A 13,936-nucleotide genomic window follows, 5' to 3' on the forward strand; every position below is an offset into this window, starting at 1 on the left:
CTATGCGACATGATAAAAAGTCACTATTAGAGTTGGTTTTAGACTTTTTGCTGCGTGAGGCAAACTTTTGAGGGCGCACCCCCTGATTTGGAATGATTGCAAAACACCTGACAATTTATTCTGCTTCATTTAACGTTCTCACATGACATGCTGCAGCTTAAAGAGACTCTGAAGTCTCCTAAAAACGAGGTTTTTACTTTAAAAACCTCTTTAACCTAATTGCTCCTCCTAAAGCGCCGCATCCCCATGGCTGACAACGCCATAAATCATCCCTAATTACCCCCGGCAAAATCCACGACTTTCTTGGTCGTGGATTTTGCTGCTGGAGGAGGCAGAGCTTTCAGCTGTAGCTCTGCCTCCATACGCGTCAATCAGCGCTGATCGCCACCTCTCCCCGCCCCTGTCAGTGAAAGAAGACTGAGAGGAGCTGGGAGAGGTGGTGATCAGCGCTGATAGACGCATGTAGAGGCAGAGCTGCAGCTGAAAGCTCTGCCTCTATGCGGAAGGAGCCCTGCGATGTACCCCAGGTAATTTGGGGTGATTTATGGCGTTGTCAGTGCTGGGATGCGGCGTTTTAGGAGGGGCAATTAGGTTAAAGAGGTTTTTAAAGTAAAAACCTTGGTTTTAGGAGGCTTGAGAGTCTCTTTAACACAATAGCACACTGGCTGGCTGGGAGTCTGTGACAAACAAACTGCTCACCCTCAGCCACTCCATTCCTCCCCAATCAGGACAGCAGTGCCACCTCCTCCCTTCTGCTGTGCAAGTCAAATGACACACTGCTGCTCTCCTGCCTCCCCCTCCTCACACAGCACAACAAGCTGCTTTTAAAACCCCAATGATGACTTCTTCACCTCACTCTCTTGTCACGTCTCCTCCTACTCTGACTGCATGCTGTTAGTGTAAAAACAATACAAAAATCTCTGCGCCTGATGCAAATGTTTAACCTTGCTTCATGAGAGAACCGGCCCTGATCACTATAAGGCACTGATGTTGTGCGCTCTTTCCAGCATTCACATGGGAACTGTCACAGCAGATGATGCTCTACACAGCATAAAGTATTCCTAGTCAGTAATTGTCACTGATCCTTTCCAAACACAGATGGCAGCATGGAGAGGCTCAGTGAAGGTGGCAGTGAATGTGTGGAGGTGTCTGATGGGGGCACACAGATCATAAAAGGACAACTGGCCCGATTCATAGTCCAGATATATCCTGAGTTTATGGCTGGAGGGCTGGGGAGAGAGTGGGATCCTTTTACCTTCATGTACCATGATATAATTATTGTCTCTTTCCAAACACCAGGATTTATTACTGTTCTCAATACCATTGTTCCTCTCCATACTGGAGTAACACATTCCTACTCTGTAACCGAGTGATTTACTTGTGTCCACCTCCCAGGAATGTCGCCCTGAAGAAATACTGGTGCTGCTCATTACCTGATAATAACGGTTAAATCTCTTCGCAGTTGCTGGGCGATTGTAGTTTTCTCCAGTGTAGGATGCTGTTTTCAGATCTTTTGTTATCCAAACATAATTATTAGCAGTTTTCTCATCAAGTAAAACACCTGATGGGTATATTATGCAGATCTGCAAGCTTTGTATCATGTCAGATAATTTGTGTAACGTGTCTGAGAGCCGACCTTCATCTAGATCACCCCCATGCTGAATCTTCATGTCCCCATCACCTGTCCCCTTGGTGTCACAGATGTCCCCTCTGTGCGGATCCTGTAAGACAGTCAGTGGTTCGGTGGTGCTGCACAGCTCCTCCATGTGACGTATCTTTGTGCACAGCTCATCCTTCTTTATTTCCAGCTGCTGAATCAATTCAGAGACTGACTGTGAAACCTGCTCTTCCCACCTGGAGACGTCACTCAGCACTCTCTTCTCTTGTTCCTGTAGCAGTCTCTGGATGTCTCTGAACAGGGCAGTGACTCTCTCGGTTACTCCGGCTGCTTTCTCTTGTGCTTCTCTCCTGCGTTCCTCCAGTCTCTGGACTTCTTTCTCAGCTTCCTCTTTCTCTAGGATGAGTTTCTCCTGATCATTTCTCAGCTTCTTCTTCTTGTTCTCAGAGGCCTCGTCCAGTGACTCCACCTTGTGTCCTTTGTGTTCTCCAACAGCAATACAGTACAAACAGGTACTCACATTTTCCTGGCTGCAGTAAAACTCCAGGACCCTCTTGTGGACGGAGCACTTTCTGCTTCCTGGCGTTGCTGTGGGGTCAGATAAGACATGCTCTGGTGACTTGCTGTGAGCACTCAGATGTCTACTGCACAGAGAACTCTCACAGTGCAGGCAGGATTGTATAGCAGGAACAGGAGTGTCAAGACAGTAAGTACAGAAGACTCCAGTGTCCTTCTGATCTGGATGGGAAGTTAGGAATCTCTCAGCTATGTTGCATAACGTTATATTCCTGCACAGTACAGGCCTCTGCTGGAACTCCTCTCTGCAGTCTGGGCAGGAATACCCTCCGGTCACCTCCTGTGAATCTAGCACACGATCAATACAGCCTCGGCAGAAGTTGTGACCACATCTGAGGGTGACAGGATCTGTGTAGAGGGTCAGACAGATGGAGCAGTTCAGCTCCTCTCTGAGATCTGCAGACGCCATGGCTGATAGCAGGAGGGAGAAAGGAAACTGAAAGTGCTTTCCTAGTGCTGAGAAGGCGGGACAGTGATCTGTGTCCTCTGGCAAAGGGTGTGGTTATTCCCTGCTTGTAGACTCTGCTACAACTACACACACATACACCATGCAATTATATTTCAATGCTATATTAACATCAGGACCTGGTATAACACATGGCATGCTGAGTGTTTACAGTGGCAGCGATGCATACCTTATTGTACATGGCACGCCTAACGTAATGCAATTTTTCATAACTGTTGGGCTGTAATCCAATTGCAATGCAATGTGTGTAGAGATGATAGGTTATACCTGGGGAAGTGTTTTAGCGATGCTTAGAACTTATATGTATGCTTAGGCTATATGTATGCATATTCTTATGATTAGTTATTCTTGGTAAGGATGAATACTGTCTATATTATGTCCACAGGAGATCATATATCTTGGGGGATGTGATCATGTGAACCAGGACTTTCTAAGGCAGGAAGGAGCAAGCTATAGAAGACTAATAGGGCTCTATTCATAAAACATTTGCGGAAAAAATCTTGGAGGGAAAACACAGCATCGGTACTTTAGACTTTTGTGTGCTAATTCATAAAAATGTTTACACTTGCGATAATAGGTCTGGGAATCCTGATCTGGATGGGAAGTGAGGAATCTCTCAGCTATGTTGCATAAGGTTATATTCCTGCACAGTACAGGCCTCTGCTGGAACTCCTCTCTGCAGTCCGGGCAGGAATAGCTTCCAGTCACCTCCTGTGTATTCAGCACTCGATCAATACAGCCCCGGCAGAAGTTGTGGCCACATCTGAGGATGACAGGATCTGTGTAGAGGGTCAGACAGATGGAGCAGTTCAGCTCCTCTCTGAGATCTGCAGACGCCATGGCTGATAGCACGAGGGAGAAAGAAAACTGAAAGTGTCTTACTTGTACTGAGAAGGCAGGGGCAGTGATCTGTGTCCTCTGACAAAGGGTGTGGTGATTATCTGCCTGCGTAGACTCTGCACTTCCTGCTACAGCTACATATGTATTTCCATATGTCTCCATGGCAGCACAATAGGGGTTAAGTACCACCCACTTCACCCCATAGGACACATGATGTATAAATTAATTCCCTAAGGCATCCCCCCCTTAGTCTTTTGTCCTCGCGATCACCTCACCCCGGAGACGGTGCAAGATTAAGAAGTTTTCATTTTTATTAGGATCCTGCTTCCTACCTTTCCAGCAGGTTCAGCCTCTCCTGCTGAGGTTCCCTGCCTGCAACAAAATGGCGCTGGCTGGCGAAACAACCATTTCTGGCCATGGTTAAGGTTGGTGTGGCTGCAAGGCTCCCGTCACCACCTCCGTATATGTGGTTATACATATTTAAATGTCAGTATACAATGCAATGCTCTGTATGTTGCTTCCTTACCGACTCGGTATTACTGTTCGCTCTGGCGGGGAGTGCGGCTGTATGCGCCATAGCGAGCGTTCCACTGCGGGCCGTGCATTTCCGGGTCGGTGATGTCATTCCACGTCACTTCCGCCGCCGTTGAGAGCGTTCCTATTGCCGGAATAGTGTCAGCTGACGGCAGTTTCCTCCCCCTTCGCTCCGATTGGTTGAGAGCGGGGGAGAGGGATATTTAGCTGCACGTTGACTCTCGCTGAGCTGTCAGAAGGAGCGTGGAGGGCGGCGTGCTGACACTCAGGACAAGCTCCACGGCTCAGAGACAAGGCATTCCTAGTAACTAAGACTAGGCAGGCTTTGGGGGCTGGACCAATTGAGTAATTGGTACTGATTGGAAATATCCTTTTCTTTCTTACAGCAGGTCTGCTGTAAAAATTGAAGCACTTTTACCTGATACTGACCAGGGTAACGGCCTAAGGTAGGAAGCAGTGTGTAAGTCGCCTAAATTTCTTTATAAAAGAGAGCCTTCTAAAATTAGACATCTTGTCTGTTACAGACTAATCCAGGAACAAGTACTAGAACTGGATCAAGTGGAAGCCTATGAGGGTCCATCAAATAGATATTTGCCTAAAAGAAGGTCGCCTTCAAAGAGAAGAACCCGTTCTCGCTCCCGCTCCAGGAGGCACTCTTCACATAGGAGAGATAGAAGCAGATCACCCAGACGGAGGAGCTCGCATTCAAACTTAAGAAGGAGATGCTGGGCCTCTGGGAGAGATGTCATACCTGGAACATTTGTATGCAGAGGATGCTTTGACTCCATGGCAAGAGAACTGGAGCAACCTAAGGACATATCATTGATGATTAAACAGGCAGTTCAGGAGTCTATGGACCAGTATATCGCTTCCCTACCAACTCGACCTAATACACAGGAATTACCAGAGAACCATAAGGACTCGTTCTCTAACCCTGAGGGTGACCCCCAACCAACCAACAGTAGGGTTCGATTTCGGTCTAGTGCAACCATATATAAATTCAGTAAGAGAAGCCATGGAATGGCAGGAGGAGGAGATTCCTACTACATCCTCACAATCACAAAAAGAATACTATACTCATCTTAATAAGTCTATTAAGACATTTCCTTTCATTGACAAAATTCGGGAGGTCATTGTGGATGAATGGAAAAAGGTAGATAAAAAACCATCTCTGACAAACAAGTTGAATAAAATGTACCCGCTCGAGGAGACGAAAACGGATATACTAGATGAAGCCCCTAAGGTGGACGCATCTGTCATGAACCTCGCAAGACATGCAACGTTACCACGTGAAAACGCGGTTTCGTTTGCTGATCCCCTAGATCGTAAGATGGACGCGGAATTAAAGAAATCCTATATTTATTCAGAAAACGCCTGTAGGCCAGCTGTGGCACTCACGGCAGTAGCCGAAGCATTGAAGGGCTGGACTAGTAACGTCGAAGAAGCCATCAGAGCCGATGCCGACAAAGAGTCAATTATAGCAGCTTTAGATGACTTCAAGTTAAAGGCAGATTTTGTTGGTGAAGCATCAGTCGATATTCTTCACTGTTCTTCTAGATCTAGGCTTAGTGGTCTCTAAGAGAGCATTATGGCTTAACCACTTACCGACCGCCCACTGCACAGGGGCGGCCGGAAAGTGGATCCCGCAAGGACCGCCGCATGTACAAGAGGCGGCGGTCCATGTACGGGCATGGGCGGAGCGATCGCGTCATCCGTGACGCTATCCTCCGCCGGGGATCGTTGGCCGGACATTTAGCCTCCAGCTCGCCGGCCAATTAGCAGCGCCGGCGAGCGGAGGAATACAAAAATTAAAATTATGTTAGGTAAACAAAGTGCCTTATACATGCTTCCTCCTCGCCTCGAGGAGGAAGCCATAGTAAGTACACAGCACACATTGGTTTTTTTTGCCCACAGCCCCCTGATCTCCCACCCCAGCCTTCAGACCCCCCCCCCCCCAGATCACCCCAGCAGACCCCTGCCAGCACCCTTGCACCCCTCTAAAACTAACCACCCCCCACCTGTCACTAACTATCGACGCTATCCCCTACATTAGGTTCCTAACTGCCTCCTAATCATCTCTGATCCTCCCCCCCCCCACTACCTTTAATCACCCCCAGACCCCATCCCAGACTACCCCCTGTATACTGTATACATCTGTATACAGCTACCTTACCCCCTGATCCCCCTCTGATCACCTGTCTATCACCTGTCCATCACCACTCAGCACCCCCACCCATCAGAGCAGACCCTAACTGCCCCGCAGGGGCAACCGATCACCTGCCCAGACCCTCAATTGCCCTCATACCCCCCTCCTAATTACATCCCCTGCGCATTGTTTACATCTGTCCTCCCCAGCAATCACTAACTGATCTTCGATCAGTAACCCCCTGTGTCTGCCTCTCATCAGATCAGGACTCAGTCTGCCCCGTGCGGGCTTCTGATCAACCCCCCACCCCCTCAAATCGCCCTCAGACCCCATGCCCCCTAATCACCTTCCGAGTGCAATGTATTTGACTGTGCTGTGATTGTATTTGATTGTGCTGCGATTGTATTCGATTGTGCTGCGATTGTATTTGATTGTCCCATGATCTGCTTCGATTGTCCCGTGATTGTTTGATTGCCTCTGAGACCTCACTTCCCGCCACCCCCAACCCCACCCTCCCCCCCACCACCTCCAACCACCACCTTCCGAGTGCATCAGATTTGCTTGTGCTGTGATTGGATTTGATTGTGCTGTAATTGTATTTGATTGTCCCGTGATCGGCTTTGATTGTCCCGTGATTGTTTGATTGCCTCTGAGACCCCACTCGCCACCACCCCCAAACCCCCCCCACCCCAGATCATCCCCCAGTTACTATCCTAGTGATCTAAAAACAGTGATCAGTGAAAACTGACACTTTTTTAGTATCACTAGTGTTAGCAGTTAGGCCAGTTAGCTAGGCCCCTTTGTTAGGGTCAGTTAGTGCCCAGCCCACTGCACCGCATTCACCGATTAGCGCCATCACTGTCGCTAATCAGCATTGGTACTATATAGTATCTAGTGATCATTCCTGATCGGACAGATCTATAGCAGTACATTAGGGTCACCTTAGTGTAGGCTCCACTAAAAACGCAGTGTTTACCCGATCAGGCCTGATCGTTCGCCCGCACTTGCGTTCAGCCGCCCCACTGTAGTGACAGATTTTTTTTCCTGATCACTGCAAAAACACTGTACACTAGCTGTGGCGCTGTAAAGATCAGTTTTGATTTTTTTTTAATCAAAACTCAGTGACCACAGCTTTCTACCTCTCAAATACTCCCTTTTGCTAGGTAGGTGCTCTTTTTTTTCTGGGTAGTCTCGGAGGAAAACCCCATAAATTTAGCAGTCCACAATGGCAAGAAGGGGGATTTCCGATGAAGAGGTATACAGGTACATGGACCAGTCGGATGAGAGCGTTTGGGAAGACTCAGCCGATGAATCATCCGGGTCCGAATTTGAACCTGTGGAAAGCAGTGGTTCTCTGACCGAAAGTGATGACGAGGTTTTGGTCCCGGCTAGAGCCAGGCGTACCAGACCCCATGTCGTTAGCCCGCAGGTGGCGCAGGATCCGCCTCAAGGAGAGCAGGGTGGTGCTAGCGCTGATGAGAGTTTTCTTGGTGAGGCAGGCACCAGCAGCGCAGCATCTCCTGGACTTAGTACAAGTACTTCCGTAGACCCTGGTGAAGTGGTGAGCGCCAGCATGGAAGTTGAAACTGGTACGATGGCACGTGCAGTAGTACCCCCGTCGCAGCCACCAAGAAGAAGACGGGCCCGTAGTATAGACTCCCAGAGGTGCTGGCACATCCAGATTGGCAATCCCCTGATTCCGCCGCACCCGTAGTGCCCCCTTTCACCGCCCAGTCTGGAGTCCAAGTGGCGACAGCTCATCTAGGAACGGCCCTAGACTTTTTGCAGCTGTTCATCACCCAGGTTTCTCTTGGACTTAATTGTGGTTGAGACCAACCGTAAAGCCACACAATTCATCACCGAGCACCCGGAGAGCAGCTATGCCCAGCCTTTCCGGTGGAAACCAGTCCAAGTTTCCGAACTTTAAATCTTTTTGGCCCTTATCCTTCACTTGGGACTAATGAAACAGAATGTATTGCGGTCGTATTGGTCTACGAACTCAGTACATCATGTTCCCTTGTACCCTGCTGGCATGTCCAGGACACGATTTGAGTCCATCCTGCGCTTCCTGCACTTTAACCTCCCTAGCGGTATGGACAGAAATGTCCGTTCAAAAAAACATGCTGTGAACAGTATAAACATGCATACACATCAATACTCTCCTGCACTGTATACTAGACCCTTGCTTGACACATTTTGGCAAGTTACAGGAAAAAAAAAGTTTTAAAAATACATTTTATCACTGTTTGCACAGAAATCCTGGGGAAATTGAACGCTGGGAAGGTTAATGACGACAAATAAAAAGGACCACCCTGCTTATGACCGGCTCCACAAAATTCGGCCCCTCATAGACCACCTGTCATCAACATTTGCAGATGCTTATACCCCTGAACTGATCTGCGTAGACGATTCCCTCTTACGCTTTACCAGGCGTCTTGGCATCAAACAGTACATCCCAAGCAAGCGCGCCCGGTATGGGGAGAAACTGTATAAGCTCTGTGAAAGGGCCACAGGCTATACATGTCGTTTTAGGGTCTATGAGGGAAAAGACTCAAAATTGGAGCCGGTCGGATGCCTTGACTACCTGGGGAGCAGTGGAAAGGTTGTGTGGGACTTGGTGTCACCCTTGTTCCAGAAGGGGTACCATCTTTATGTGGACAACTATTACACAAGTGTGGCCCTCTATCAGCACTTAGATGTTAGAAGGAATCCGATGCTGTGGCACTGCGCGGCCTAGTCGCCAGGGCTTCCCCCAACGGCTCGTTACCACCAGACTTGAACGGGGGCAGAGCGCCGCCTTGCGTACTGACGACCTGCTCGTGGTGAAATGGAGGGACAAGAGGGACGTTTACTTTCTGTCCACCATTCACACAGACACGACAGTCCAAATTCAACGGGCAACTGAGGTCATTGAAAAGCCCCTTGTCATCCACGAATATAATGTCAACATGGGAGGGGTGGACTTCAATGACCAGAGGTTAGCGCCCTATTTAATTTCCCGGAAAACAAGACGCTGGTATAAGAAAGTGTCTTTTTATCTGATTCAATTGGCAGTTTACAACAGCTTTGTTCTCTACAGTAAGGCTGGGAGAACTGGATCTTTCCTTCAATTTCAGGAACAGATCGTCCCCCCCCCCCCCACCCCCCAAGATGCAACTAGCCGACTGCATGGAAGGCATTATGCCTATCAGCTTCCGAGTGCCCCAGGTCAAAGCATCCGAAGAAAACGTTGTCGTGTCTGCAGCAGTGCTAGAAGAAGGACTGACACCAGTTTTTATTGTCCCAAATGTCCTGACCAGCCTGGCCTATGCCTAGGGGAGTGTTTTGAGAGGTACCACGAGCAGGTACACTATTAGAACCTAGGGAACTCCAGACACAGGAGTAGGCACACACTCAGTGGTCTTTCGCACATTGTCCCAGGGGGAGGAGAGGTAAGCTTGAAAACCAAACAAACAGGTAAGCGATATAATAAGACGGCGATATAAGATGGCATGTTTGAATTTCCCTTGAGTGTGGACACCCCCGGTTTATATGCGATTTACTTTGGGCCTATGATGATACTTTAATGCCACATAGAGTCATCCCTATTGGCAGGCATATTGCTGTATACTACAGGCATAATGCTGTATACTAAAGTTCTGAGGCCCAGTCACATAAGTTGGTGGCTCACCCTGAGTGCAGGGTGGCACGGTGTGTCTCTCTCCTGAGGTTATCACTGCCATTGATGTGGAGCAAGGTATGTTTGCCGTTCATTTTTCCTTTCAGCCCAGAGTGCATTACTTGTATACCCAATATAAGGAGTATAGTAGAAACTCCTAATACTGGCCATACATGTAATGATTGCAGAGACCCTAAAATGCCAGGACAGACTCCACAAATGACCCCATTTTGGAAAGAGGACACCCTAAAGTATTATGTGAGGTGCACGGTGAGTTCATAGAAGATTTTAGTTTTTGTCACAAGTTAGCAGAATTTTTTTTTTTTTTTTTACAAAGTGTCATTTTCCGTTAACTTGTGACAAAAAATAAAATTTTCAATGACCTCACCATTCCCCTCATGGAATACTTTGTTGTGTATTCTTTCCAAAATGGGGTCATTTGTGGGGTTTGTTAACTGTCCTGGCAAGTGGGCGGGGTGCTAAATTTTGAGCACCTCTGTACAGCCTAAAGGTACTCATTGGACTCTGGGCCCCTTAGCGCAGTTAGGGTGCAAAAAAGTACCACACATGTGGTATTGCCGTACTCAGGAGAAGTGGTATAATGTATTTTGAGGTGTATTTTTACATATACCCATGCTGGGTGGGAGAAATACCTCTGTAAATGACAGTCTTTTGATTGTTTTTTACACACAATTGTCCATTTACAGAGATATTTCTCCCACCCAGCATGGGTATGTGTAAAAATACACCCCAAAACACATTGTACTACTTCTCCCGAGTATGGCGATACCACATGTGTGGCACTTTTTTGCACCCTAACTGCGCTAAGGGGCCCAAAGTCCAATGAGTACCTTTAGGATTTCAAGGGTCATTTTGCAGCATTTGGTTTCCAGACTACTCCTCACAGTTTAGGGCCCCTAAAATGCCAGGGCAGTATAGGAACCCCACAAATGACCCCATTTTAGAAAGAAGACATACCAAGGTACTCTGTTAGGAGTATGGTGAGTTCATAAAAGATTTTATTTTTTGTCACAAGTTAGCGGAAATTGATTTTAATTGTTTTTTTTTTCACAAAGTGTCACTTTCCGCTAACTTGTGACAAAAAAATAAAATCTTCTATGAACTAACCATAGTCCTAACAGAATACCTTGGGGTGTCTTCTTTCTAAAATGGGGTCATTTGTGGATTTCCTATACTGCCCTGGCATTTTAGGGGCCCTAAACCGTGAGGAGTAGTCTGGAAATCAAATGCCGCAAAATGACCTGTGAAATCCTAAAGGTACCCATTGGACTATGGGCCCCTTAGCGCAGTTAGGGTGCAAAAAAGTGCCACACGTGGTATCGCCGTACTCGGGAGAAGTAGTACAATGTGTTTTGGGGTGTATTTTTACACATACCCATGCTGGGTGGGAGAAATATCTCTGTAAATGGACAATTGTGTGTAAAAAAATCAAAAGATTGTCATTTACAGATGTATTTCTCCCACCCAGCATGGGTGGATTTCACAGGTCATTTTGCGGCATTTGATTTCCAGACTACTCCTCACGGTTTAGGGCCCCTTAAATGCCAGGGCAATATAGGAACCCCACACATGTGGTATCGCCGTACTCAGGAGAAGTGGTATAATGTATTTTGAGGTGTATTTTTACATATACCCATGCTGGGTGGGAGAAATACCTCTGTAAATGACAATCTTTTGATTTTTTTTTACACACAATTGTCCATTTACAGAGAGATTTCTCCCACCCAGCATGGGTATGTGTAAAAATACACCCCAAAACACATTATACTACTTCTCCCGAGTACGGCGATACCACATGTGTGGCACTTTTTTGCACCCTAACTGTGCTAAGGGGCCCAAAGTCCAATGAGTACCTTTAGGATTTCACAGGTCATTTTGCGACATTTGGTTTCAAGACTACTCCTCACGGTTTAGGGCCCCTAAAATGCCAGGGCAGTATAGGAACCCCACAAATGACCCCATTTTAGAAAGAAGACACCCCAAGGTATTCCGTTAGGAGTATGGTGAGTTCATAGAAGATTTATTTTTTTGTCACAAGTTAGCGGAAAATGACACTTTGTGAAAATAAAAACAATTAAAAATAATTTCCGCTTACTTGTGACAAAACATAAAATCTTCTATGAACTCACCATACTCCTAACAGAATACCCTGGGGTGTCTTCTTTCTAAAATGGGGTCATTTGTGGGTTTCCTATACTGCCCTGGCATTTTAGGGGCCCTAAACAGTGAGGAGTAGTCTTGAAACCAAATGTCGCAAAATGACCTGTGAAATCCTAAAGGTACTCATTGGACTTTGGGCCCCTTAGCGCAGTTAGGGTGCAAAAAAGTGCCACACATGTGGTATCGCCGTACTCAGGAGAAGTAGTATAATGTGTTTTGGGGTGTATTTTTACACATACCCATGCTGAGTGGGAGAAATATCTCTGTAAATGGACAAATGTGTGTAAAAAAAAAAATCAAAAAATTGTCATTTACAGAGATATTTCTCCCACCCAGCATCGGTATGTGTAAAAATACACCCCAAAACACATTATACTACTTCTCCTGAGTACGGCAATACCACATGTGTGGCACTTTTTTGCAGCCCAACTGCGCTAAGGGGTCCAAAGTCCAATGAGCACCTTTAGGCTTTACAGGGGTGCTTACAATTAGGCACCCCCCAAAATGCCAGGACAGTAAACACACCCCACAAATGACCCCATTTTGGAAAGTAGACACTTCAAGGTATTCAGAGAGGGGCATGGTGAGTCCGTGGCAGATTTCAATTTTTTTTGTCGCAAGTTAGAAGAAATGGAAACTTTTTTTTTTTTTTTCTCACAAAGTGTCATTTTCCGCTAACTTGTGACAAAAAAATAATATCTTCTATGAACTCACTATGCCTCTCAGTGAATACTTTGGGATGTCTTCTTTCCAAAATGGGGTCATTTGGGGGGTATTTATACTATCCTGGAATTCTAGCCCCTCATGAAACATGTCAGGTGGTCAGAAAAATCAGAGATGCTTCAAAATGGGAAAATTCACTTTTTGCACCATAGTTTGTAAACGCTATAACTTTTACCCAAACCAATAAATATAGGCTGAATGGGGTTTTTTTTTATCAAAAACATGTTTGTCCACATTTTTCGTGCTGCATGTATACAGAAATTTTACTTTATTTGAAAAATGTCAGCACAGAAAGTTAAAAAAAAATCATTTTTTTGACAAAATTCATGTCTTTTTTGATGAATATAATAAAAAGTAAAAATCGCAGCAGCAATCAAATAGCACCAAAAGAAAGCTTTATTAGTGACAAGAAAAGGAGCCAAAATTCATTTAGGTGGTAGGTTGTATGAGCGAGCAATAAACCGTGAAAGCTGCAGTGGTCTGAATGGAAAAAAAGGGTCTGGTCCTTAAGGGGGGTAAAGCCTACGGTCCTCAAGTGGTTAAACATTGGTCTGCTGACCAAGCATCCAAGCAAGATTGGTGTAAAATTCCGTATGATGGTAAGAACTTATTCGGACAGGAAATGGATACCGCCATTACCAGAGTAACTGGAGGAAAATCAGGGATGATTCCGCAGGACCGTATAAGCAAGAAGCCAAATACGAGTCAAAGGCCTTCCTATCAACAGAATAGATACAGGACGACGACTGGCTTTAGATCATCTTCTGGATTCAGACGTAACTGGCAAAGCTCACAGTCAACCCTTCAGAGATTTAATAAGCAGAAAAAGACCAACCAGAGATCAAGTCAGCAGAAGACTCTTTGATGGTCAAACCGTCCAGATACTGCCAGTAGGCGGAAGGCTTCAGGCCTTTGCAGGTGTCTGGGCGGAGAACATCAAGGATCCCTGGGTGGTGCAAACAGTGAGAGACGGTCACCGCTGGGGATTTACTTCAAGACCCCCAAGGATCTTTACCACAACCAAGATTTCAACAGTACCGGAGAAGCTACAGGTGCTGATGGAGTACATTCAAAACCTCTTAGAAAAGAAAGCGATCATACAAGTTCCTCAACATCAGAGGGGCAAAGGAATCTACTCCCCGCTGTTTTTTGTGAAGAAGAAGACGGGAGATCTTTGACCAGTCATGGACCTCA

General features: G+C 46.4%; 2 protein-coding genes across 5 annotated transcripts in view; both read right to left on the reverse strand.

Annotated features, from left to right (window-relative positions):
* GSG1L2 (GSG1 like 2) overlaps nucleotides 1-13,936 on the reverse strand; it is a 348,027-nt gene that overhangs the window by 196,978 nt on the left and 137,113 nt on the right. The window lies entirely within an intron of this gene.
* LOC137542348 (E3 ubiquitin/ISG15 ligase TRIM25-like) lies at nucleotides 633-2,620 on the reverse strand. The gene has a single exon (XM_068264188.1). The coding sequence runs from the start codon at nucleotides 2,601-2,603 to the stop codon at nucleotides 1,062-1,064; it is 1,542 nt and encodes a 513-aa protein (XP_068120289.1). The 5' UTR covers nucleotides 2,604-2,620; the 3' UTR covers nucleotides 633-1,061.

This window comes from Hyperolius riggenbachi, chromosome 12 (assembly GCF_040937935.1).
Source record: "Hyperolius riggenbachi isolate aHypRig1 chromosome 12, aHypRig1.pri, whole genome shotgun sequence".
NCBI lineage: Eukaryota > Metazoa > Chordata > Amphibia > Anura > Hyperoliidae > Hyperolius > Hyperolius riggenbachi.